Below are 27,850 nucleotides of genomic sequence, written 5' to 3' on the forward strand. Positions count from 1 at the left end.
CAGGTCTGATGTCTGCCCTTGGCATGAACTTGGGAGCTTGGTGAGGGTGGAACATCCCGACAGGACATGGGCCGACCCCGGGGAGGATGTAGGGGTGAAGCGTTTGGGAGCCTCTGGAGGGAACCCTCACCTGTCTGCACAGGGGGACTGAGGCCACAGACCAAGGGTGGGCAGCCGGGGAGCCCAGTCCTGGGTCATCCCTGAGGCTGGAGGAGGGGTGTGGAGCGGGGGGTGATGGCGGTGGGGAGGAGTGGCTGATCGCCGGACAGTGTGGAGAGGGACCATCCGAGGCAGCGGGGAAGGTGAAGACTGTGCCTGATGGGAGGACGGAGAGACCAGCAGGCGGCGCTGCAGGCGCGGGTAGCAGGGCTGCTCCCTGCAGGGCGACGCCAGAGCCCCGCACCGCTGGAAACCCCGCGGTGTCCGGACAGAACCCCAGAGGATGGGGGCCCGGATGGGCGGGAAGAGTTTGGAAAAGTCACCTTATCTCCACATGTCCTGGGGGAGGGGTCCCCGCTCCAGCCGCTTTCCTTAGAGTCTCCCCACCTGGGGAAGTCAGCACACTCAACAGCCGGTCGTGCAAGGCTTGGAATTCGTCGGGAGGATGAAAGGGAAAAGGGGGGAAGGAATGAGAAATAAGCTCTATGTATTTGGACAACACATGACACTCTAATTTCCAATCAGGAAGAGGAATTTCCCAAAGGCTCAGGCTGCCCCTGTAACCAGAATGGGGCTTGAAGCAATCCTGCCACTTTGTGGCAGGTTCCGGAAACAAGTTGAAGACAGTTGCTCAGGGACACTGCAATCCACAACGCCTGCAAGGTTGTAAATGACAACTATGGTGGAAAAATGTCTTGGGGTAAGTAACTGAAAAGCACTTGAAAACAAAGCAGAATTGCAGGAACCGGATTGCAAGAGGTAGATTGGACTCGCCATTAAAGCACATGAAAGCTGCTCAATATTGCCAATGATTCAGTTGGCCAAAAAGGGCGTACAGGTCGAAACCCATACGACCTTTGTGGCCAACCAAACATGCGGGAAATACAAATCAACACGACAAAGATGTAGCACTTTGCCCCAGTCAGAATGGCCAACCTCACAAAGTGTAAAAACAAGAAATGGAGGAGAGGATGTGGAGGAAATGGAGGAGAGGATGTGGAGAAAATGGAACCCTGCTACGTTGATGGTGGGAATGTCAATTGCTAACAGCCACGCTGGAGAAGGGTGTGATGTTTCCTAAAAATTCTAAAAAATAGAGCTACAGGGACTTCCTGGTGGCGCAGACGTTAAGAATCCAACTGCCAAGGTAGAGGACATGGGGTCGAGCCCTAGTCTGGAAAGATAACACATGCCACGGAGCAACTAAGCCCGTGCGCCACAACTACTGAGCCTGTGCTCTAGAGCCCGTGAGCCACAACTACGGAGCCCGTGTGCCACAACTACTGAAGCCTGACGCCTAAAGCCAGTGCTCCGCAAGGAGAAGCCACGGCAATGAGAAGCCCACGCACTTCAACGAAGAGTAGCCCCAACTTCCTGCAAATAGAGAAACCCCACACGAAATAACGAAGACCCAACACAGGCAAAATTAATTACTTAATTAATTAAAAAACGATGGAGTTACAGAGCATACGGCACTACCACTCCTGGGTGTGTATCTCGGGATAACCATAAATCGATAGGACACAGGCACTTCAACTATTAGTGCAGCACTTTTGCAGGATCCTTGACTTGGAAACAATATAAATGTCCTTGGAAGGAAAAAATGGATAAAGAAGATATGGTACTTATGTATAATGGAATAGTACTCAGCCATGAAATCAATGAAATAAGGCCAGTTGCAGCAACTCGGGTGGACTTAGATACGATCATTCTAAGTGACAAAAGTCAGATACAAAAAGACATTTAGCATAAGATATCATTTATAGGTGGAATCTAAAAATGGCTACACATGAACTAAATTACAAAACAGAAACAGAATCACACATTTAGAAAACACACATATGGCTGCTAAAGGGGAAAGGTGGGGTGGGGTGAGGTATAAACCAGAGGGTTGAAATTAACACAGATACTGTTCCAAAGACCAAAGAGGTAATCAACAAGACCTACTCTATAGCTCAAGAACTGGACTCAGCACACTCTAGTCACCAGAAAAGAATATATACAACCGGTGAGAATCTTAATCTTAAAAGAATTTATGGATGTCTCTCTGTAAGTGAAACAAGTGGATGTGCCCAGCAAGAAAGACAGCATGGAAAATCACCTTTACCCCATTATAAAAATAAATTTTAAAAAAACAAAAAAAAAAAGACACAGAAAGAAAATGTTACAAAATTCGTTCAGGGGCTGTGATGCAACCTGGATTGACCACATCTAGACCCACAGCTGCATGGGCCCTAAGGCTGGACACTTGTGGGGCGGAGAGGCATGGTGAGGATGAGTCTGCAAATGTAGCCCCTTTAGAGTAATACTTCCTGGTCCCCATTCCATGGATCCCAAATCTCCAAGTGCAGGGGACCCTTCGTACAGCTAAAATATGCATGGGACACCCTGACGATGGTACACCATCGCATCGGGAAGAGTTTGGAAAAGGCACCTCATCTCCCCATCTCCTGGTGCCCGGGTTCCCCCCTCCAGCCTCTTTCCTAACAATCTCCCCACTAGGGGAAGTCAACACCATCAACATCCTGTTTCACACACTTTGCAATTTGTCCGCAGGATGAACTGGAAGGAGGGGAAGAATGAGAGAAACGCCTAGGTGTTTGGAGAGGCACCTGCCACTCGAATTTCCAGTGAGGAAGAGGAATTGACCAAAGGCTCAGCCAGCCTTCGGAACTAGAATAGGGCTTGAAGCAATCCTGCTGTATGGTGGCCAGTGCCCAAAGAAACAAGTTGAAAAGTGGAGCTCAGGGGCACTGCAATTCACAGTCGTGCAGGATTGTAAATCATACCTAACGTGGAAAAATGCCTTGAGGTGAGTCACGAAAGAGGACTTGAAAGCAAGGCAGAATTGCAGGAACGGAATTTCAAGAGGGAGATTGGTCTCGCCTCGAAAGCACATGGAAAGGGGCAGAACTTCTTCAACGATGCTGTTGGCCAAAAAGGGCGAATGCGTTTTTTCTGAATATATTCAGGAAAAACGCATACGCCCTTTTTGGCAAACCAAGCAGGCGCACAATGCAAATCAACGCTACAAGGAGGTATCACTTCACATCAGTCCAAAGGGCCATCCTCACAAAGTGTAAAAACCAGAAGTGAAGGATACGGCATGGAGAAAAGGGAGCCTTTTTACGTTGATTGTGGGAAGGTAAATTGCCAAAGGCACTCTGGAGAAGTGTAGTTTGTTTCCCAAAACATCTAAGAAACAAAGCTACAGAGCATACGGCACTTCCACTCGTGGGCATCTATCTTGGGAAAACCAAAACTCGACAGGACACAGGCACCACAGCGTTTAGTGCTGGTCTGTTTCCAAGAGCCTCGACTTGGATACAACCGAAATCTCCTTGGAAGGAAAACATTGATAAAGAACATGTGATACTTATGTGCAACAGAATATTACTCAGCCATTAAATCAATGAAATGAGGCCAGTTGCAACAACTCGGGTATACTTAGGTACGATCATTCAAGGTGACATAAGTCAGACAGAAAAAAGAGACTTATCCTCAGATATCAGTTATACGTGGAATATCAAAATTGCTATACACGAACTAAATGTCAAAAGAAACACAGAATCACACATTTAGAAAACACACTTATGACTGCTAGAGTGCAAAGGTCGGTTGAGGTGAGACATAAACCAAGAGTTTGAAATGAGCACAGATACCATTCCATAGACCAAAGAGGCAGTCAACAAGTCTTACTCTAAAGCTCAAAGGACTAGACTCAGCACACCCTACACATGGGACCCTGACCCTGACCCTGACCCTGACCCTAACCCTAAACCCTAAACCTAAGAACCCTAACCCTAATCACCCTAACCCTAACAACCCTAAAACCCTAACCCTAACAACCCTATCCCTAACCCTAACCCTAACTTATAGGTGGCATCTAAACATGGATACAAATAAACAAACTTACAAAACACAAACAGCGACACACATTTAGAAAACACAACTGTGGCTACAAAAGGGGAAAGGTGGGGTGGAGGGAGGCATAGACCAGGAGGTTGAAATTAGCATACATACCCTTCATAGACAATATAGGTAATCGACAAGGACCTAGTGTATAGCACATAGAACTCAACACATTGAAATCTCTGGAAGAGAATACATAAGACTGCTAAGAGTATGGAAAAAAATATGTAGATGTTTCTCTTTATGTGAATCAAGTGGATGTACACCAGAAAGGGACACAGCATTGTAAATCAGCTATAATCCACTATATAAAAATGATAAATTACAAAGAGAGAGAGAGAGAAATTCTTAGTAAATTCTTTCAGCAGCAGTGACCCAACCTGGAGTCACATGATGTAGACCCAGAGCTGGCTAGGGCCCTAAGGCTGGACACTCCTGGCGCTGAGAGACACCTGGTGGGGATGAGCCAGCAAATGCAGCCCCACTGCAGTTGTACTGCCTGGTCCCCACTCCCTGGGTCCCGTATCTCCAGGTGCAGAGGAGCCAACCTACAGCTAAGCTAACCCTCTAACCCTGAACCTCTAACCTAGATCCTTTAACTCCGATCCCTCAAAACCTCAACCTCTTAATGGACCTTCTAATACTGTCCCTAAGCCTCTAACCCTGACCCTGACCCTATCTTCTCACCCTGAGCACTGAGCCTGAACTTTTTTTAATGAAATGTACAAGTCTTTTATTTTTTTATTATTTCTGACTGTGTTGGGTCTGCATTGCTGCACGCGGGCTTTCTCTAGTTGCAGCGCGCGGGGGCTGCTCTTCGTTGTGGTGTGCAGGCTTTCATCGCAGTGGCTTCTCTCGTTGCGGAGCATGGCCTCCAGGCGCGCGGACTTCAGTAGTTGCAGCATGCAGGCTTAGTAGTTGTGACACGTGGGCCCTGGAGCACGCAGGCTTCAGTAGTTGCAGCGCATGGGCTCAGTAGTTGTGGCTCGTGGGCTCTAGAGCACAGGCTCAGTAGTTGAGGCGCACGGGTTTTGTTGCTCCGCAGCATGTGGGATCTTCCCAGACCAGGGCTCGAACCCGTGTCCCCTGCGTTGGCAAGCGGATCCTCAACCACTGTGCCACCAGGTAAGTCCCTGAGCCTGAATTTCAATCCTTAATCCTGACCCTCTAACTCTGAACCATACACTACTCCCTAACCCTAACCTCTGACTTGACCATGATCCTACACCACCTTTAACTCTTAACTATAGGCTCGTATCAGAACAGACTAAAAATTTGAACCCTACTCCAATCCCTTGAAGTCGCATGAAGAAGCATGTAACTCAGATACACTCATGCCTCACCTCTTCCCTACCTCCAATCTCCTTTCCCCACACCTAAGACCGCCTTGCTTCCTTATCCTGTAAGTATCTCAAGCCCCTTGCCTCTGGGGAGGTGGATTTGATGTCATCACTTGGCCGCCTTGCAACGTCGGCATCTAAGCATTTGGCTTGCTGCATGACAAACGAGCCTGGTTCCAAACACCGTGAGTCCCTAAGCCTTAAGGCAGGGAAGCTTCTATAAAACACATCCTGCTGAAGTAACTCCCAGAGACAGTTAGGATTAACCATGTGACAAAGTCCAGCAAACAAGGGCTCTGCGCTCGCCGTGGGAAGACAACCATCCCCGCAGAGCCCGCCACATGCCTCCCCCACCACTCCCTCAGGGCTACTGACTGCAGCGGCCTCCTGGCTTTGCCCTCACCACCCCAAACTGTGCTCTAATGTGCTTACAGAAAAACGGCCTGTTGAAGTAAAAGCAGCATGGGCTGTCTGTAATATACTCTGCCACTAGTAAGGGCACCCTCACCCAACCGTGCTGGTACCCTGATCTCAGACTTCCAGCCTCCAGAACTGTGAGAAATACACGTTTATTGTTTACAAGCCACCTAAAATACCCAACTGGTGTTTTGTTACAGCAGCCCGGGTGGATTAAAACAATCAGCAACGGTGTTTAGGAAAAACTGGGATTTTAAATGAAAAAGAAAAGAAAAGCTCATTTACAACAGCACCTCAGTACTTTTAAGTCTGGACCACGACCCTCTGACCCTGACACTAAATCCTGACCCTGGCCCTGGCCTGACCCCAACGCCAACCCTGAACCCTCATCCTCGCCCACTGCTGCCCCACAAGATATGATGCCATTACCCAATATCTTTTATTTAACATTTTCACGACATGGGGAAATCGTGCCAAAAAACTAACCAGACTCTCTCCAGACGCTTATGCTCTCATGTAACCAGACTTTGTCTATTCCAACTTCCTGTGTTTAATCACATATCATGCCTCCCCTAGGTGTGCCAGAATGGTACAGAATTCAGCAATAATACAAAGAGTGAAAGAAAGCACATGATTCTAATTTTTGGAAAAAAAATGTAGCCAAGAATTTTAATTCCACACAGGAAACAGAAGCAATGCCAAGAAGGCTAAAGTGTCTTAACTACCTTTATTGGTATCTTTTGTATATCAGTTCATTAAAACCTTTGTTTCATATTTCTTGCATTAATCCCCTGAAAGTTCCAGATGGGCAAAAATATTTTTAAATGCACAGCTGATTTCTACATTATATACTTAATATTTATAAATGTGTTATTTGTTTTGCACGTCTATGGCTGTACTACTTTCAAGTCGAAAGTCACATATAAAAATACAGACTAATCAAAACATAAAAGTCAGCCATTGTCTAGAATGTGGTTTACAATATAGAGCTTGCAGACAACACAGACTATATATATACAATTCATCTGTCTGAAAACAGAAAGTAGTGTCTCAGACTGACTCTGGAGAAAGATGCTGACACACAGGGAAACTCACTGATGATTCTCCTTTATGTTTATTAGATAGATCAATACCAAATTATTTCACATATATTATATTCAATATCTATATATATACTTTGTAACCAAATTCTGGTTTAAAAGTCACAAACCAACATGTAAATACAAAATGTTAGGAAAGGTTTAACATACATAGGGGAAAACATGTCTTATGCGTTGTAAAGAGTTTTTACAATCTAGCATAAAGGCAAATGTGGTTGAAAAAAAAGGAAATCCATATACAATTACAGAAAAAAATTTAGTCAAGCCACCTAATAAAAAATATTTCAGATATCATGTCCAAAAATGTCCACACGTTGCAGAGGTCTCTACAAATCAATTAGAATAACGTCAACAAGATCTGCAAACTGAAGTCTTAGCAAGTAAACGTGACTCATACTTTTCTCTCTGAGAGAATGAGGCTTGACTTTCAGTTAAAGGCAGGTAAACACAACTATGAAGAAACCCTTCTTTACAATAGCTTAACTGTACCAATTTAGGGCAATATACACGCTTTCCCAGCTATGTGTGCACACAGTATTCTGTGATAAAATGATTCAGTTACTTAAAAAAAGCATAAATGGCAAAACAAAATAACCAGAACTCAGCGAAGCTGGTAAAACCACAAAGACATTGAAATCCAGCAACACCTGAGAGGCTAAGAGATAAAATTAATCATAAAATCTGGATGATTAATCCTCCATCTGCACTCTGATTTGGGGTTTAGTGTTAACATTTTATACTAGCCTTTGGTTAAAACTGAGAAGTCTGAAAAGAGCCAATGTTTTGGAAGAAGCAGTGTCGCTTGTAAACATCCTGCCACCTAACTGAAAGGACGGCCTCTTCTTCTAGACCCATGACTTGATAAGAGGGGGAAGCTCTCCACACACAGCTGGAGAAGACGGATTCCACAAGCCACTCTGAGAGCAACTGTTCAAATGCAATGTACTAAACATACGTTTGTTCTTAGGAAAAATTACAAAACTAACAAATATTTTTCTCCAGAATTATAAAAGATAAAATCTATCAATCAGTACTGTAATGTGATTACAGAAAAATAGCCAACTGAAAAAAAAAAAAAAAAAACAACCCACAGGCCGTCTACATCGTCCCCAATCCATTTCCTGCAGCCAGTACTTCCCACCTGCTCGGAGGACTGAGCCTTAGACACCGTGACTGTATTTAAAGTTGAGTCAACAGTACTCTCTGTCTCTGGGGCAAAAGTAATGTAGCTCATTACTTAACACACAACACTTGTTTCATTCTTCAGGACTTTCTTTGAGGGGATTACTCAATGTTGGTTCTTTTAAAGGTAACAAAAGGTGTCAGAAAAAAATTCCTTGGAATTCTTTTGCAATTCCACAAAGACATCTGGCAATTTGATACGTTCATTCCTCTCCCCATCACAATTTTTCTTTTTTAAAATTACAATTGACAACTCCTGTAAGATGTAATTAATTTACTTAAAATAAGAGAGGGCTTTTCAATCAAGTATCCACGTTCCAGATAACTAAAAGATTTAGGTAAATCTTTTTAATTAATCTTTTAATAAATCTTTTAATTACTCAGTGCCAGTAATTAAGAGGTGGAAACCGTAAAATTCAAACTTGCACATAGGCATGTCCCACTCAGAAAAGATTCTATACACTTACCAACTTGTGCTTTTTGTCTCACCTTTTATAAGAAACACAGGTTAATTTCAACTTCAGTTTTCCTTTCTGATGCAGACATGTGTGCCTTGTGTAAGAAACGGTCTCCAGGCCACCTCCACGTGCAGACCTCAGCATTTCCCGAGAGTGTGAAGTCAACCCCTCCTCCAGGAGACACTCGCCCTTTTGAGACAACGTTCTCCCTTGCACCTTATGTTTGTCAGACTGTGTTTACAGAAATCAGACCGCTGGATGAAAGCTCCACAGGACAGTCAAGGACAGACGAGAAGACGAGATGCAGAGCGGGAGCCCCTTCCTCCTGCAGTGCAGCTGCTGCGGGCGGCCCTCCAGGAAGGCTTGGCCTCCCGCCTGGACCACAGGCTTACTTTTCTCTGTAATAAAGCAGGTAGTACTTCAGGGGATCTGGCAGAGGGAGGCTCAGGACCTTCTCACGCAGGAAGTTCACCGGGGGCTCCGGCCTGGTGTCCGGCGGGGTCGTCGCCTCTTCTCCCCGCCGCTCCTCTTCCAGGTCTCCGCAGCTGGTGTCATCAGAGGGGTTGGAGATCCGACTGGCAAACACCTCTTTGTCCAAAAAGACAATCGTTTCCATTCGGCGGCGGCGAACTCTCCTTCGTTTAAACCTGGGAGTGTTCTTCAGTCCGTTCCCGTTTCTGGTCACAGCTTCCTGGTGGATGACCTTCTTAATGGCGCCCCGGATGGCAATGCGCGCCAGGTCCTGGAGGCTGCGAACTGCCAGGGGTGCTGCGCAGAGAGCGAGACCGTCAGCCTCACCCCCGTGACACAAGGTCTAGACGCTTGAGAAAATTCCCACCACATTTTCATTCACTGGCGTATTTACAAACGCATTACAGGAATAGGACAGTGTTGGAGGCAAATGTTAATTATACTCTAATTTGCATTCATATGGTATTTTTCAAAAGATATTTTCAAATGCGCTGACCTTTAAATCAGATAAGAAAAGGAAGCAGTACTGCTTGGCTAATCAATCAATGGAAGAATAAGAACCAGGGTTACAGCGTTTGGTTCTTTGACAACCGGCTTCATTTCCCTATTTGCCGTGTTCAGTGATGCATTGTCTCATCCACTAGAAATACAGTGACCACATGGCTCTACAATTCTTTTATCTGTTTTAATATTTTCACAGTATTTCAGAAATTTAAGAATTTGTTCCTTTTTTATTAAAGTAGAGAAAAAGCAGTTCCAAAACATTTTTAAGAACAAAAATCCCGCAGCACATCAAGGAAAAATAAAATCTGGTCATTAAAGCTCAATTTAGGCAAATGTGCAGGCAATGCGCACGTGGCAACATCAGGGCTTTTCCGAGGGGAAGAGAGTCATCAGGCGTCATGTGTTTAAACACGTTACCCTGCAAGTCAGCATCACTCTTCACCCCCCGAACCTAACTTCTCCAAAAAACAACAACCCGAACTATACGGAGGGCTCCTCTGCTGCCCGCGTCTCTTACCAGCGTCACAGAGGCCTGAGCAGAATCTGCTCAGCGCCCCGCGCCCTGAAGGCGCCCCAGGCTCGCAGCACCCTCCCCGCCTCTGTCAGGACACGGGGCCCTGCACTCACCCGCTCCTCACGCCCCCACCACGGCGTCCACTTGCTGGTGCCCCCAGGATGCCTTCTCAGACCTCCCACGGCCAGCTCTGGCCTCTCCGGCTCACCCCGAGGTGCCATCGGTGGGGGCCACCTCATCCCCTGGCCCAAGTCTCCCCTGCTGCCTCTTCCTCTTCCACCCAGCCTGGCGAGCTCCTCTCTGCTTAGGCCTATTAATCCTTGGTTTGACATCCATCCGTGGCTTCAAATAACACAGAGCAGCCAAAGGCTCCCCGGGTTCTAATCCAGTGCTGCTGGGGTCAGAGCCTCCTGCAGACCCGCCTCTATAACATGCCAGCCACCTCAGGCCCACATTCTTCCTCAGAAAGGCCCTACTTGCCTCCGAAGCCCCTGCCACTGTAGAGCCCAGCGTCTTAGCTTCAGTCTTTGTCTCTTGCCTGGAAGATCCCAGCGGCCTCCTGACCACCTCCTGCCTGCAGTCTGGTCGCTCGCCCGTCCATCCGAGAGCCAACCCCATCCCCTGTGCAGCACACGGCCACATGCTCAGGGCCTCGACGTGCACTGCCCTCATCAACATGACTCTACTCGTCTAAGAACCTCTGGTCCGGGAGACAAAATTACAAGTTCACTTCAGGAGCCCTAAATAGCATCGAAATTGTTTATTGTGCCACGTCTGCTTTGAAGCCCTGGCCTCAAAACCCACATCTCAGGGTACCCTCCACGTCTTCAAGGTTCTCACCCAGGCATGATCAAGACACTTGTCGTAGATCCCACCTGTGACCTCACCTTCGGAAACTCTGCAGGGGCTCTGGAAGGCAGTGCCCTCCCCGCCCGCGGGCAGTGCCTGCCTACCCATTCCAGTGGAATTTTCAGGGAGCACACATTTGACAAATTCATCCTCCCCTGACCACCAGGGAATCCAGAATACAGAGGTGCCACATCTTCTATTTAGAGTTTTTTGGGGGGTTTTTTGTTTTTTATTTTTTGGCTGCGTTGGGTCTTCGTTGCTGCGCGCGGGTTTTCTCTAGTTGCGGCGAGCGGAGGCTACTCTTCGTTGCGGTGCAGCGGGCTTCTCATTGCAGTGTCTTCTCTTATTACAGAGCACGGGCTCTAGGCGTGCGGGCTTCAGTAGTTGTGGCTCGCGGGTCCTAGAGTGCAGGCTCAAGGAGTTGCGGCGCACGGGCTTAGTTGCTCCGCGGCATGTGGGATCTTCCCGGGCCAGGGCTCGAACCCGTGTCCCCTGCGTTGGCAGGTGGATTCTTAACCACTGAGCCACCAGGGAAGTCCCCACATCTTCTATTTAAAACATGGGACAGACTCTACCGCCTACATGATAAACTCGGGTCTAACCCACCTGCCCACCTCATGCTCCCACGACCCCCCCCCTCTGGCGAGCTCCTCTCCGCTTATGCCTATTAATCCTTGGTTTGACATCCATCCCATGGCTTCAAATAACACAGAGCAGCCAAAGGCTGCTGACCCTAAGCCTAACACTGGACGTCCCCGGCGCACGTGCCCCGCGCACCCGGGACGCCAGCTCACGGCCAACGCGCCTCTGCTCCGGCTTCTCTTCCCTTTTCTTTCTTTCTAGGGTCCTTTTCGTCCTTGAATATCAAGCACAAACATCCTAAAATAACCCAAAAGAGGCTAAAAGTAGACTATAATTTTTTGAGTGATTTTTTTTAAAAATCACTTGTAAAACTTTAAAGGCTTCAATGGGTGGAAAAGTGTTCTTTAACATTAAAAGGTTTCTTATTTTATTTCTCTTCAAATTCTAACGAGAGTAAAAAGATCTAAAAAGTAAGTAAGAATCTTCATACTTACGTAACTGGACAAGTCTTGATTTTCCCGACTCTGAGTGGCAGGGCTGGATCAGTGGCGCAAAAGAAACAGCCAGAATCTTTTTGGTTTCCCAAGCAGAAGGGCCAGTGCGAGTTATCTTAGTCAACTATCCCAAAGACAAAAACGAGAACATTCAAAAGATGTGACTACTGGTAGTATCTGTTTAAATATAATCATTCCTATATACAACCTAAAAAAACACAGACAGTAATAATGAAAAGAACCTGACAATATGGGCCTCTAATGCGATGTGACAAGAATTACACATAACTTAATGATATTCTTGCAAATATACTCAAGCTTCTAGTACAGAAAATATATATGATAGGGAAAGAAGTTAACGGGTAACAAGAGGAAACAATCAGAGAAGGAATGTGGGGATTCTGATGAGACAACTTTCTTGGACTCTACAAAAAAAGTCAGTGTGGCGGGGGAAACGTAAGGAGATGGGGCGATTCTCAAGTACAAGTCGTTAGAGACCCACACAACCAGCTGCGATGCTTCAGCCTGGACTGAGTCCTGGGCTGTGGTTTCTGGAGGGTGGGAACCGGAAAAAGACCATCTTGCCCCCACTGAACAGCAGCAGGAACCTCTCTAAGGCAAATGACCTGATTTCTTCAACAAATAAATTGCAAGAGAGAAGGAAAACTTAAGAGATTAACAACACTGAAGAGATAATCCACCAAGTGCAGTGCACAGCCCTAAATGGAGCCTCATTCAAATAAGCTGTTCAATCTGATTTTGAGACAATCAGGAAAACCTGAACACTAGCTGGACATTTCAAGATATTAAGGAATTACTATTAATATTTTTAGGTTGATAATGGTTTCGTTATGAAGTTTAAAAACACACAGCCCTTATCTTTTGCAGATACAAACTGAAATACTGAAGAATATTTTCTTTTTTTTTTTTTTATTAAGGACATTCACTACAGTCTTTACATAACAGTAAGTAACAATAAAAACGACATACAACCTAATGTCTGATTATAGGAGCCAGGTAATTAACTGGTCAATGGTTCAACCGGCTACCACATAAGCACTAAAAAATGATGGTGTGGAATACTAAGTAACTTAAAATCATATTCACAAACTCTGTTAAGTAAAACACCTTAGTGTACAATAACCTTTTTGAAAGGATACAAACTAAGAGGAGAGGGCTACAAGAATCACAGGCTAACAGTCATCAGGGACTGGGAACAGTTTTTCTTAATGTTTGTATCTTCCGGATTTTCTAAAATAAATAATTACTTTTCACACAAAATGAATTTAATGCTAATATTTTAAGACTGAAGAAAATTTCACCACAACGCACCATCTCCTAACATTTATCATTTCTGTTTTTCCTAGTTGTTTGTGACGGAGAGGTTGCTCATTTATTACAATCTGGTTTTCCCAATGAAACACAGTATCTAAAACATACAGAAACATGCATAGCCAAGTAGACTTGGACAAGATTCCCACTAAGCAAGGGATTCTGTAAAGTACCCACCACCATGGAATTTAACAATTAGACTAGCTACCAAAATAGAATTACTCTAATATTTTTTTTTATGTGTACAGTAACTCTAATACTAGAAAAAGCATAAAAGAATAGCTAAGGGTGGGCGGGGGGAGGAGGGGGAGAGGACAGAAAAGAGGAGGAGGAGAGAGAGGGAGGCAGGTCAGCCTTCCAGCGCAGGCTCTGGGGTGCCCGCCCAAGTCAGGACCTGCCCCACCTTGGCCGCCTCTACGGCCTGTCTCCTCATCCGTGGAATGGAGGGCATTGTTACAAGAGTTACGAAGGAAAGTGCATGTCAACTCCCCGGAACCGACCTTGGCAGACAGTTAAGTGTGCAAAACCGTCGGTTACGAGGGGACCTGACCTTCTCTTCCAGCGGCATGACCAGGACGCCCCCGACTTTGAGGAGGCTCTTCATGTACTCCTCGTGCTCTTTCTGCACGCCTGCCCCGCAGTACACCCGGTCATACTGAGAACAAGCTGGAGAAAGCTCCAGGCAATTGCCGGTAACGAAGCAGGGTTCACAGAAGTCAAACCTGAAGCAAAAAATGTTTTCCACAACTCAATATATCACGTTGTAACAAGTCTACATGGTACATCTACGCTAAACACGGGTATGTTTTCATTACACAATCCCACAGCAACACAGCAAAATTAGAGGCAGAAGCTGGACGTCAGGCTTCAGAAAGAATTATGCTAGTAATAATCAGAACCCTAGAAATTCGAAACAAAATATTATGAAAGTCAATATCATAAGCGCAATCCAAGCTTAAATCACCCAAGCTCCAAGCATCACTATTTGCTATTTTTATTATCTTATTTTATTATCTTGCATCTTTATTATCTCATTCAAGATCTACTAACCGAGTAAAAAGAGGGAAAATTATATTTGGTTTTTCTAAAAATTTTAATCCTTAAAATAAGAACTTTAATGCTTTGTTTTAAAATGCAAGAGCTAGCTACATGGTGCCATTTAAAGACAAATGTGGGACTTCCCTGGTGGTCCAGTGGTTAAGATTCCATGCTCCCAATGCAGGGGACCCGGGTTTGATCCCTGGTCAGGGAACTAAGGTCCCACATACCGCAACTAAGCCCATGCACCACAACTAGAGAAGCCCGCATGCTGCAACTAGAAAGCCTGCACAGCCAAAATAAATAAATTTAAAATAAAAAGATAAAGACAAATGCAACAATTCCATTTTACAAACAAGTAGGTGATAAAATGTTGTCTCTATTGGAAACACAAAAATTGGGAAAAATGAACATTCTATTTGTTCTCTTATACTGGTGAGAAATTACCTTCAGGTATCATAATTAAAAAACTTGGACTTCCCTGGTGGCACAGTGGTTAAGAATCCGTCTGCCAATGCAGGGGACATGGGTTCGAGCCCTGGTCTGGGAAGATCCCACATGCCGCGGAGCAACTAAGCCCGTGCACCACAACTACTGAGCCTGCGCTCTAAAGCCCGTGAGCCACAACTAATGAGCCCGCGTGCCACAACTTCTGAGCCCACATGCCACACCTTCTGAAGCCGTGCGCCTAGAGCCCGTGCTCCACAAGGGAAGCCACCACAATGAGAAGCCCGTGCACCGCAACGAAGAGTAGCCCCTGCTCGCCGCAACTAGAGAAAGCCCGCGCACAGCAACGAAGGCCCAATGCAGCCATAAATAAATAAATAAATTTGTAAAAAAATAAAAATTAATGAATAAATAAAAAACTTAAGGCCCTTAAAAACACAAAATATTTTAAGAATAATTAGAACAGATACACACATATCCCTGACTCTCCTGCCACAGTTTAATCATGTTTCCTGGAACATGAACAGTAATAAACTGATTTCTTTCCTTTTAATCCAAAGTTTAAGTTATAACTGACACCCAGAACCACGGACAGATTTGATCTTACTTGTCGAAGCTGTCACTTGTCCTGATGAAAAAGTCCAGCTTCTGCTTCGCATATTCTGTCACATCTGAATGGAGTTCCACCCCGTGGTTCACACCAAAAGGACCTAAAAGGTTTCAGGATAAGGAAACATGTAGAATTAGGGCGAGAACCCCTACTCTTTATTTCTGTTTCATAGACTACAACACATTTGATTTGGCATGTATAATTACAGAAATACACGTTATTGGGCCTAAATCACCCAACCCAATATTTAAATATGCAGGCTGGCCTCTGCTCACCACATCATCAATACCCTTTCTCACAGCTTCCTAAAGCCTGGCCCTCCCTGTCCTCAAACTTCTAAGGAATCATTTGAAAATGTGAAAAAGCCAAGGCCTGTAACCAAGAGTTCAAAGTGCCACTAATGAATTAAAGAAGAAACATGTATTTGCAAATGAAAGTGGACACAGGCCTGTTTTCCATCAAAGGTCTCCCCAAACACTCAAATGTGGTGTTTAATTTCACAAAATAGGTTTTAATCATCATCAAAATAAAACTATAATTCCAAAATCAAAATGAAACTTTTTTTAATCAAAAGAAATGTATCAGTAACTGGAAATAAAGCTGTGAGAAAAGTGAGGAGCCCACTTGATGAAAGTGGTTCCCCCACATACAGATGCCTCTGGGTTAAATCTCGGTGAGAACTATTGACACAAACAGCTTCATTAAATCTCTGTGTTGTAAGAATCCATTGGTATGAAGGTCGGACTTCCCTGGTGGCGCAGTGGTTAAGAATCCACCTGCCAACGCAGGCAACACGGGTTTGAGCCCTGGTCTGGGAAGACCCCACGTGTCGCGGAGCAACTAAGCCTGTGCGCCACAACTACTGAGCCTGCGCTCTAGAGCCCACGAGCCACAACTACTGAGCCCGCGTGCACAGAGCCCGTGCTCCGCAACAAGAGAAGCCACCGAAATGAGAAACCCACGCACCCCAATGAAGAGCAGCCCCCACTCGCCACAACTAGAGAAAGCCACGTGCAGCAACGAAGACCCATTGCAGCCAAAAACTTTAAAAAAATAAAAAATAAAAATAGGGCTTCCCTGGTGGCGCAGTGGTTGGGAGTCCGCCTGCCAGTGCAGGGGACACGGGTTCGAGCCCTGATCCGGGAGGATCCCACATGCTGCAGAGCAGCTGGGCCCGTGTGCCACAGCTGCTGAGCCTGTGCTCTGGAGCCCGCGAGCCACGGGTGCTGAGCCCGCATGTCGCAACTGCTGGGGCCCGCGTGCCTAGAGCCCGTGCTCCGCAGCAGGACAGGCCACCTCAGCTGGAGAGGGCCCTCGCGCAGGGGCGAAGACCCAATGCAGCCAAAAATAAATTTTTAAAAAAAAATGCAAAAAAGAAATTAAAAAATAAAATAAATTAAATTGAATTAAATTAAAATAAAAACATTTGTATGAAGGTCAAAACAGGTAACGCTCATCTGTGTGATGGAGGTGGCCATCCTCCCCCTTCTGGAGGGGTGGGGTCCTGCTATGGGGCGGTGGCCATGAGAACCTCTGGGGCACAGACTCTACTCTGCATCTTGTTCTGGGTGGTGCTTACATGGAGGTGGATGTAAAAACTCACCAAGTTCCACGCTTCACACTTGTTACTTTACTACGGGTAAGTTATACCTCAATTTAAAAAAATCTGCATGGGAAAATGAACAGGGCACATAGGGCTTTATTTAAAAGACATACAGGGACTTCCCTGGCGGTCCAGTGGTTAAGACTTCGCCTTCCAATGCAGGGGGTGAGGGTTCAATCCCTAGTTGGGGAGCTAAGATCCCACACGCCTCGTGGCCAAGAAACCAAAACATAGAAGCAATTCTGTAACAAGTTCAATAAAGACTTTAAAAATGGTCCACATCAAAAAAATCTTATAAAAAAAATAAAAGACACACATATAAAGTCATAGTGCAGCATTCAACCCTACAGTCCAACAGAAATACTGGTAAATGCAACCATCTGTGCACCCACAGCTTTGCATTCTGCCACTTGGTTCATCTGGCCCCTTCCTGGTGCAGCAGCCTGGCCCCAGGCCCAGGCCTCCCTGCCTCTGCTGGATGACTCATGCGCTCTCCTTTCTCGACACCTGTCACGTACAGAGCTGCTGCTAAAACATTCTCTCATCAAAACACAGCCTACGGGCGTCCTTGGTGGCTCAGTGGTTAAGAATCCGCCTGCCAATGCAGGTGACACGGGTTCGAGCCCTGGTCCGGGAAGATCCCACATACAGCAGAGCAACTAAGCCCGTGCACCACAACTACTGAGCCTGCGCTCTAGAGCTCGCGAGCCACAACTACTTAGCCCACGTGCCACACCTACTGAAGTCCACTCACCTAGAGCCCGTGCTCTGCAACAAGAGAAGCCACCGCAATGAGAAGTCTGCACACCGCAACAAAGAGTAGCCCTCACTCGCCGCAACTAGAGAAAGCCCGTGCACGGCAAGACCCAACGCAGCCAAAAATAAATAAATAAAATAAATTAAAAATATATCATAAAAAAAGAATAAACATACTTATAAAAAAAAAAACACAGCCTACTTGAGAAGTCACATTTCCAGTATTTATATCACATCCACATCATTCCATTTCCATCCCCACTGCTCTCTTGGTCACTTGCCAGAGACCAAGAAAACTTGCCTTTTTTCCCCACTCATCATGTTCTCATTAGCCCCTCACCTTTGTTAGACACTTATTGAGGACACACTTCCTATTCCCAAGAAGCTCCACCCCAGAGTAAAAACACATATCCCCTGACCCACCCCAATAAGAAGAAAACTAAAAGGGGAGGGAGTACAGGGGGCAGGGGCGATCAGGATGGTGGCACCAAAGACACAAGCCTGAAACTAGTCCCAAAAGGCCCCCCAAGCAGAGCATCACACGACATCACACGACACTTTCAGGTTAAGCTGACAAGTGCTGCATCCTCCCCACCGCCAACTGGAACCTCCAGAAGGGAGCGCCCTCGGCGAAGGGGTGGAGCCACTGAATGAGCACAGGCATGTGGCAGAAAGGGGGCACGGTTCAGAGCCGGGCACAAAGGCTGCGGTCAGAGAATAAGAACCCCTAAGTCGGATGAAACACTTCAAGCCTCACGTCTGCAGGCACTGGGAGGCCAGCAAGGTTTCACCTCTGCAGTGATCTGCACGAAGCACCATCACGGCTGAATGAACCAGACAGGGAGGCCCGGGACACACAGCTTCCAGACAGCGAACACGGTCCAGTTCACGCAGCGTTCTCCCTGCAGATCCAAGATGTCTACCCGTGAACGCAACCTCTCAAGTTACCTCCTTCAAATACATAAAAGCAGCACGCAGTGTCCACTGCAGCCGAAAACACAGCTTTCCTTCCTTCAGAACTCTCCTCCCCTAGTATCTAGTGAAATTCCCAAGAAGGAGGGGACTCAGAAAAGACAAACAACAACATCAATTGTAAGTCATTTCTTTATAACTTCTACACAACATCAAGTGCAGCAGGTCAGCTGAGGTTTACTTAAGTCATCTTTTCCTGAGCATTTCATTTCTTTTCAGTAGCATTTCTAATCTAATCAGTTTGATAACCTGACCACCTTATCCTTAGCCCCTCCAATTTTTCAGCTCCAGCAGAGGGAATTACAATTCACTAATTCCAGAATGATGAATAACCCGGGCTCCCTTTGCAAAGCAGTTTCAATCCAAGACAAGGTAAGTTCAAAAAGCATTTAGCTTAAAAAAAAAAAAGAAAAAAAAAAACCTTCACATTTAATAATCTGAGGATAGCAATTTATAGCCTAAAGTCAGATGATGAGAATCTCAAAACTTCAGCAAATTCTAAAGTATATGAACTTATAAAGAAACCAAAAGTTTCATTCCATATCCACAAAAAGCAACTGTTGCTGCTAAGATTTTCTTAAGTGCCTGTAACAACCACAAAGAAACAATGTTGTGATGGACCGCTAATGATTTAAACATGACTTTAAAGCCGTTATTACTTGAAATCGCCAATATTCGGAATCTTACACGGACCTGGTAACGATGTTAAGATACTTAAAGCCGAAAGCTTTGATATTTAGCAAACCTGGGGAAAGAGGCTAAATGGCTTCCAATGAGATAACTTGTGAAATCCTTCCCATCCCTGGAATATATTTAAAAATAAACAACTTACAAGTATTAACTTTTTTAGTATTAAAACAACAAAAACAAAAACTGCTTGGAAGAACTTTAACTTCCAGGGGACTTTAAAGTTAACTATTCCCAGCTCAGAGACCATGACAGAGCAGGCCGAGTGACTGTATCAATCGAGAAATGACCATAAGGTCCAGATTTACACAACCTCTAGGTCCTCCGTTGTCCAGAAGGAGGGTGTGCCGACCAGATGTTGGGGGTGCAGCTGGGGGGACAGGAAAGCGGCAGGAGGGCCCTTCTGCTCCTTATGGGGATTTCTCCATTGATACCATCACCCCCCACCCAGGCACCGTGTGGACACGACGGCCGGGAAGGCCGAGCGCAGTTACGACTCGGTCCCCACAAAAGGACACGCTGCCGGCAGGCTCTCCCTCCCACACGCGGGACGGAGCCAGACTCACCGAGGATGAGCCCCACCATGGAGCTGAGGTAGCCAGTGCCGCTGCCCAGGTTCAGGAAGGAGAGGCCAGGCTGCAGGTCCAGGGCCTCCATCACCTCCGAGTAGATGCACGGGGCGGAGAGGTGGATGTTACCGTGCTTCCACGCCAAGTCTTTGTACGCGTTCTCTTTGAACTCCTCGAGGTAATAGTCCGCACGGTCCACGGCCCGGAAGGCCCGCTCCACCAGCTCGGAGCGGATGTACTGCGCCTCCTTCAGGTTGTCTATCAGCTCGTCGTTGTCTTCACCGGCACTCACGGCGCCGCCCATCTTCGGGGTCACCTACGGAAAGCTGCCGTCTTAAAATGTTTAAGAGAGCAGTTCATACTAAAGGTTAGAGCAGAGCAATAAAAGTTCTAAACACATACCAATTTCAGATTCTGAATTCTGAAAGTAATACAGATGGACTATATTTAGTCAACACCCCACCCTACCTCCCCCACTCCCAAGAATGCCAGATTCGAAACAAAAAAAAGTTAAATTTGAAATTTAATCATATCCATCCAAAAGTAAGTCTGTAATTTATAATATCGACTGAATACAAATGAACATGCAGTACCTAAAACATAGTTGACGACTTAAAAACATCATTAAAGTATGAATTCAAAACTTTACTACAAGTCATCATTCTAGAAAGTCAAGCATTTAGAATTAAAATCATCTTGAATATACATCTATCTCTTTTTTTTTTAAGATTTTTTTTTTTTTTTTGGGTCGGGTCTTAGTTGCGGCATGCGGGCTCTTTCATTGTGGCACGCGGGCTTCTCTCTAGTTGTGGCATGTGGGTTTTCTCTCTCTAGTTGTGGCGCGCAGGCTCCGGGGCACGTGGGCTCTGTAGTTTGCAGCACTCAGGCTCTCTAGTTGAGGCACACGAGCTCAGTGGTTATGGTGCCGGGCTTAGTTGCCCCGCTGCATGTGGGATCTTAGTTCCCCGACCAGGGATCAAACCTGCGTCCCTTGCATTGTTAAGGCGGATTCTTTACCACTGGACCACCAGGGAAATCCCGAATATGTATCTATCTTAACAGGTATATATCCACATATGGAAAAATCATTGAATGTAAACATAAAAAGAGAGCAGATATGTCTACTACAAAATCATTCTAATATCAACCTCTTTGAATATTTCAAGTGCTGTAGATCCTTTTTTTTGTACGTAAATCTTCAAAAGCAAAAAAAAAATTTTTTTAATTCAGGTCAACAAATAGTAAAAAGTTATTCATTGTTCATTTGAAATTCAAATTTAACTGCTGTCTTCTATTTTATCTAGCAACTCCACTTCCCACATACCCATAAACATCAAGTCAAGCGATCCATTCACTCTCTGATTTGGACGTTCTGATGTACAAATTTCAGGCAAAAACAACATCCACAAAACCCTCTTCCCCACGAAACATATCGTGACAAACACCTCACGGTAACAAACACAGCATCCGCCTCGAGGCTACAGCTCAGGAGCAAGAGGAGCTGCTACTAGAATTCCCTCAGCCCCTCCGAGGTACCAATACCTACCACACAGCCTCCCCAGCTCGTCAACAATGGAAAGTGCACTCTGCTCCCCTCCCGACTGCCTTCAAGAGGACAAAGTAACAGCACGCGCTCCCCTCTGAGCCAGCTAACGAAGCACAACGGGCCCTCCTCTAGTTCACAGGGAAAACGCTTCTCCACCTGTAGAGGTTCTACTCTTCCTAAACAACTCCAATTTTACACTTACCCTAGGGACTTCTACTTCAAATAAAATGGTAATGTTTACAAAACATTTGATATAAATCGCTGGGAAAAAAAGAAAACAGCACTGACTTCTCAGTGGTCCAGCGGGTAAGACTCTGCGCTCCCAACGCAGGGGGCCCGGGTTTGATCCCTGGTCGGGGAACTGGATCCCACATACATCCCGCAACTAAGAGTCCACATGCCACAACTAAGAGTTCCAAACACACACATCCCACACACAAAACTGGCAATTGCGGTGGGAGAGATTTCCCCAGGAATGAAAGCCACCGACCACACAGACTAATCTTCAGGTTCTCACAAGGACACAAAATGTGTGAAAGGTGGGACTTTTAATACAAACACTCTTCTATTTTATGGCGGGAACAGTCCATCTTCATCGTCAAGATTTTAGAGCTGAAGACTTCCCTGGTGGTGCAGTGATTAAGAATCTGCCTGCCAACGCAGGGGACGTGGGTTCGAGCCCTGAGCTGGGAAGATCCCACATGACACAGAGCAACTAAGCAACTACCGAGCCCATGCGCCACAACTACTGAGCCCATGTGCTGCAACTACTGAAGCCCACGCGCCCTAGGGTCCATGCCCCACAACAAGAGAAGCCACCACAATGAGAAGCCCGTGCACCACAACAAAGAGTGGCCCCCACTCGCCACAACTAGAGAAAGCCCGCGTGCAGCAACGAAGACGCAGTGCAGCCAAAAATAAAAAAATTTATTTAATTACAAAAATTAAAAATATATAAAATAAAATAAAGATTTTAGAGCTGAATAATAGACTTCCAAATCACTGGGATCTTCCAATTATTAGATTCTCACCCCATTTTAAATGGTTTCAGAGCCCTTGCTGGTTACAGCCCACGGCCAGTTAACTTAGCCAGATGGGACAGAGTGCTAACGAGGTCAAGTTTAATCCTGGATGAGCCACTTAGTTCTGAGGCTAAAGCCTATACCCCTAGTCTTGGACAGTCATCTTAAAATTTGGGTCACTAGTTAAAAGTTGAGTCATGTTTGCTTGCTTTAGGGAAATGTCTGGCACCCACACATCCTCCAGGGCGGATCTGAAAGCCACCTCTTCACCCAGAAGCCCGCAGAGTATAATGTTCTACCCTCAGAAAACAAACACGAAGTATATGTTGGGTATGTTTCATTGTCTACTAGGTATTTACCCCTTATTTTCAACTTTGCCTCACTCTGAAAGTTTATTCCACGTGCAAAGGCTAGCTTTTCAGTAAAACTAGCAACTAACTACAACCTTTTTACAGGCACCACCTGCCAGTCACGACCTCATTTTGGCTTTACGACATTATTAGGCGTATTGGGACTGAGAAGTTATTTTGCTCATGGTCACACACCAGTGTGTGCCGTTCAGCCCCGGGCCTATGTTCTTTACCCCACACCAAGCACAGCCTTAAAAAATTCTCAAGGGAGCAAAATTCTTTACCAGTGAACACACTGGTAATCTCTATCCAAAATGACAGACTAAATAACTATGTGGTAACCCTATCTGCTGCCACTGGTAGGCTGCACGTGATAACCTGTGGGATCTGATATTTATTATTAACTTTCCCTGGCGATCTAACACTCACTCACACTGGAAACAATCACTGCTTATTACTGACCATCAATGTGACCAGTCCTAACGCCACCGAAAACACCACCAACAGGTCAAGAGATGTCCTTGCCAAACCAAATCTGGACCTACAAGCCACTCAAATTCAATTTTTCAAAGTAATGGCAAGTCATTTTTCGGATGCTGCACTCGATTATCCTCTGCGACCCTGAATTCACCGCTCCGCAGTAACTGGGCACCACCCAACAAGAACGCCTTACTCTAACGCTGCTTCTTCCAAAACCAGCCGTAAGGGCACAGGGAGGAGACGGCTGAGCAGGAGCCGGCATCGGAAGGTCTCAGACTGACAATCGAGGAGGCCGTGACAGCGGCCAGGTGAACACAGCATGCAGCGCTGATATCCGGGGCCAAGATTCAAGTCGACGCTGGGTTTATCAGGCTACTTATTAAGGGCAACATGGACAAAGTAATTCAGCTGGAAGATGAGCTGGGGAGAAGGAACCAAAACCACACCTCCTGCCGCAGGAATAATGGAAGAAATGGAGACTTTTTTCATTTTGAAAACCAAGACTCTTACAAGGAATGCAGAGGGATTTTTTTTTTCCCAAATACTTGAAAGGCTGCCATATACACACTATACATGAGCCTGATAAAAGCCAGACCAGTGGAACACGTGTTGGATGGAGATAATTTCTACTGAACACACAAGAAAAAGCTTTCTAAAACTGGAACTGAAAATACTGACACGTTGTCAGAACGAGGAGCCTCTCCCCGCCAGGGACGTCCCGTGCCAAGTACAAGCAGGGAGGGGGCCCAGGCGCTGGTCTCAGGAGCCGAAACCCACCATCTCCAAGGGCCCCTCCCACCCTAGCGTATGGCTCTATTTCCCCCAAGCAGAGCCACAAGTTCGGACTTGTTTATATAGGAACCTGCCGGTCTACCCAACACTGAGAATGCAGTTGTTTACTTCAGCCCCTCCTTGGCCAAAAAGAACGAAGAAAACGCTGACAGACACATGAGCAAAGGGGGGAGATAAAGGACTTCTCTGATGTGCAAACATCAACTTGGGAGACACAGGCCCTCGCAAACACAAACAAAACACACGCACCAAAGCCCGGCGAGCTCTCCTTTCCCAACCGAAGACCTCTTTCAGGTCTTGCCTGAAGCTAAGTCCCCAAGGCTTGAAGGGCCAATACTTCCTTAACAGACTCTGTCACCTTCTGAAAAGGTACAACCTGTTTCAAACCTTGGTAACTCTCCACTTGCCGTGCTAATTGCAAATGTTTCCTACTTAGTAAGTCAGGGACAAGCTACGCGTCTGGAGAGTTAAGTCAATCCAAGGGGTGTAAGCAATGCGCACCGGGAGAGACCTCGGGAACCCCCAGAACGCAGGCGGGCGGACACCCGGGGAGGGGGGAGGGGGGACGGGAGACGCCTGGGACGCGGAGGGGTGTTTATGCTTGGGGGCGGGGAACGAGGGGGCAGCGGAAGAGGACAGGAAGACGCGGACCGGAGAGGGCGGCCCCGGGGGAGGGTCCGGGAGCCCGGGACCAGGGGAAGGGGAGGGGTGGAGAGGAGGGAGAGAGGGGGAGGGAGAGAGGGGGAGGGCGCCGAGGGGCCGCACCGCCCCCCATCCCCCGCTGCAGGCCGGGCCGAGGGCGGCGGCGGCGGCTCAGTACCTCCTGGCTCGGCGGGCCCGCGGGATCGGCCGCTGGGCCGCACCTGCAGTTCTTCTGGCGCCCCTCGCCAGTCCGCCTCCCACTACGCAGCCCCGACCTCCGCCGCCGTAAACATCCACCGCCCCACTGCGCCTGCGCGCCCGAACGCCCTACTGCGCGTGCGCCCGGGTCCAGCGCTTAAAGGGGCAACGGCGCAGCGGTGGGCCCCATCCAGACTTCCCGGCCGGCCATGCGCTCCGCTGGGAGGCGGAAGTCAAAGGGCATCCGCAGGTGAGCGTTGTCTCTTCCGAGCCCCACCGCGAGCCGGGACTCAGCTGTGACCACGACAGGCAGGGCTCACTCCTTGGAAGTGACGTTCCAGGAGGGGACCGACCGGTGAGGAAGAAATGAAAACACAGGGGATAGACAGCAACTGGCGGCAGCGGTGGCTGCGGTGGCTTGGGTGACACGGAAGGGACATGCAAGCGAAGATCTGCAGGACAGGAAGGATCCAGCTGTGCCAAGAGAGGGTCCAGTGGCTTCAGGCCAGGGAGAGCTGAAGTGGGCAGGAGCATGCCCACCCCTGCGAGGGGTCCACGCAGCCCCGACTTGCACGCCCACCCTCCCTGGCTTCACTGCCGCCTCCCACGCCGCATCCTGGTCAGCCCTTCCTGTGAGAGTTGTCGGGGCATCAGTCAGGATCATTCTGCGTCTCAGAAGTGGCCTGCCCCTGCGTCCTGGCCCACTGGCAGATCCTCGGTGTTACTTCCCCAGCCACCCACCGACGCGGGGGGCCTCCTGCCCCCTGATGCCACACATCCCTTGTGGGCCACCTGCCCGGCCTACCCAGTGAACTTTGTGAAATCTGCCCAAACCTCACATGGGTTTTCCAACTGAGTCTTGAGCAGCAGAACCCTTTCTTTAGACACAGTCCTATAAGGAACCCCTTATATTTAACAGCTGCAAGCATTGCTGCCTGGGTCCCTCCTGCCCCCACATTCCTCCCCAGACTTGAGCTCCACTTGGGGGCAGAGATTTCACCACTTTCCATGTTCCAGGGAAGGCTTGCTTCTCTTGGTGGTCCACAGCCCCGAATCAGTGGCCCTGTGGATGCCGCCAACCTAGTGACGGTCACACTGGCTCTCAGAGCCCTTCCTACGTGATTGCCTGTGATAGTCTGTGACTGTTTCAAATTACAGAGGCCCTGGAGCCATCCTTGACCCTCTCCCTGCTGTGAGGGGATACGCCCTCCATCCACCCCACCCTGCCTTGGCCTTGCTTCCCTCATCTCTGTGGGGCCAGGCTGTAGCCTCGCATCTCACCACCCCTCCCTCTGCTCTGCCGAGTGGTCTTCCTAATATAAATAATAGACAACATACCATCAGTATTGGTCTTTGTAGAGCATCATGCTAAGCACTTTACAGAGATTATTTCCTTGGAGTAGACATTAGCGTGCTCTCCAAGAAGGAGAAGAGCAGCCCTGACGATGGGAGTTGGCCTGGGCTCGCAGCAAGGTGGTCCCGTGGTTGTCCTGCTGGACACAGACATCTGGCAGAAGAGCTGCACTGTGACAAAGGCCACGTCATAATTGTGTCCAGGCAGAGGCCAAAACCAGGTCTCTGCCACCAGCGTGCCCTCTCCCAGCCCCCAGCAATGAGGCCTGCTCCTCCGTCAGCACAGCTGAGCCTGCCTCTGCCCTCACAGGTGTCACTCATTTAGATACCCCTGCTTCCTGACTGCATCCAGCCCATGCAGAATTCGTCCGTCTGTAAAAGAGATGTCCGTGCCCTGCCAAGGCCACCAGACACACTGTAGTTGGGTGAGCTGGGATTATTCCTTGTCCCAGGGAGTGGGGGGCACACCATGGGGAGCTGTGGGGTGTCTCTAACAGGTATTGGGAAAGCTCACTGAAAGATGTAGGCTTGGGTTGGGTGATTTGTGTGCCACTCATGGTTGATGTATCTGGAGGAGGGGTCCCCAGGCACAGGGGTGGTCATGCATAGGCCTGAGGCAGGAGCATACCCGAGGCTGGAGCCACATGCGGGGTTGTGTTGTCATCTTCAAAGAACAGTACTAGGACTTCCCTTCGTTCAGGTAGCCCTTTTTTTTTAAGGTTTTTTTTGTGTGTGGTAATATATAGATAACATAAAATTTACCATTTTAACCATTTTTAAGTGAACAGTTCAGTGGCATCAAGTACATTCTCATTGTTGTGCAACCATCACCACTATCGATCTCCAGAATTTTTTCACAATTCCAAACTGAAACTCTGTACTAAGAAACTCTGAAGCTCTGACCAAGATGCAGTGACAGGAGTTGGACTTGCCCCCATTCATGAAACAACAAAGAAATGGACAAAATACGTGATGCAACAGTTCTCAGGACACTAAACATTATGCAACAAAGCTCAGTGACTCCTGAGAGATGAAGAACCAATGGGCTGAGCCCTGCAATTGCCCCCATCTTACCACTGTGAGAATCTCCAGGCTGCAGTGCAGAGAAAGGGAACCCAAGCAGAGCCAGAAGGACTCCCTGAGTCGAGGAGATAAAACTGAGAACTCAGGGAAGCCAAGGCAGCTAGAGGCCACAGCTGGTGAGGAGAAAGCGACATTGAGAAGGAACTTGGGGATCTGCAGGAGACCCCCACCACCACCAAATTTTCAGCAGAGAACTAATCAGCACATGCATGTCAGTAAACAACCCAAGTCTGGGAGAAGAACCGCCCAGAAGGATTCGAGGTAACACCCCGCACCGTAACAAGGCAGGAAGTAGTGCGGGTTCCCACCAGCCAGACTGGAAGACCTCTTGGTTCATTGGACATTAGGTAGAGGACGGAGAAGGCTCTTGCCTCAGTAGTGAGGAATA

The 27,850-nt window shown here is 47.3% G+C and overlaps 1 protein-coding gene across 8 annotated transcripts; it reads right to left on the reverse strand.

Moving 5' to 3' along the window:
* Positions 1-663: 663 nt before the first annotated feature.
* On the reverse strand, positions 664-25,150 carry PCMTD2 (protein-L-isoaspartate (D-aspartate) O-methyltransferase domain containing 2). Of its 8 annotated transcripts, XM_082361002.1 has the most exons (7): positions 25,007-25,149; positions 24,488-24,547; positions 19,994-20,312; positions 15,407-15,509; positions 13,865-14,036; positions 11,983-12,106; positions 6,542-9,336 (listed from the first exon to the last, which is right to left on the reverse strand). In XM_082361002.1, exons 3-7 carry the CDS (start codon positions 20,298-20,300, stop codon positions 8,957-8,959), a joined length of 1,086 nt encoding a protein of 361 aa, XP_082217128.1. In that variant the 5' UTR covers positions 20,301-20,312; positions 24,488-24,547; positions 25,007-25,149; the 3' UTR covers positions 6,542-8,956. The 8 variants fall into 8 exon arrangements, with proteins under 8 accessions (XP_082217129.1, XP_082217128.1, XP_082217127.1 ...); XM_082361003.1 differs by lacking the exons at positions 6,542-9,336; positions 24,488-24,547 and adding an exon at positions 664-815 and having other exon boundaries at positions 19,994-20,329; positions 25,007-25,150; XM_082361001.1 differs by lacking the exon at positions 24,488-24,547 and having other exon boundaries at positions 25,007-25,150.
* Positions 25,151-27,850: the final 2,700 nt, after the last annotated feature.

Source organism: Balaenoptera borealis (assembly GCF_965194805.1).
Source record: "Balaenoptera borealis genome assembly, chromosome: 16".
NCBI lineage: Eukaryota > Metazoa > Chordata > Mammalia > Artiodactyla > Balaenopteridae > Balaenoptera > Balaenoptera borealis.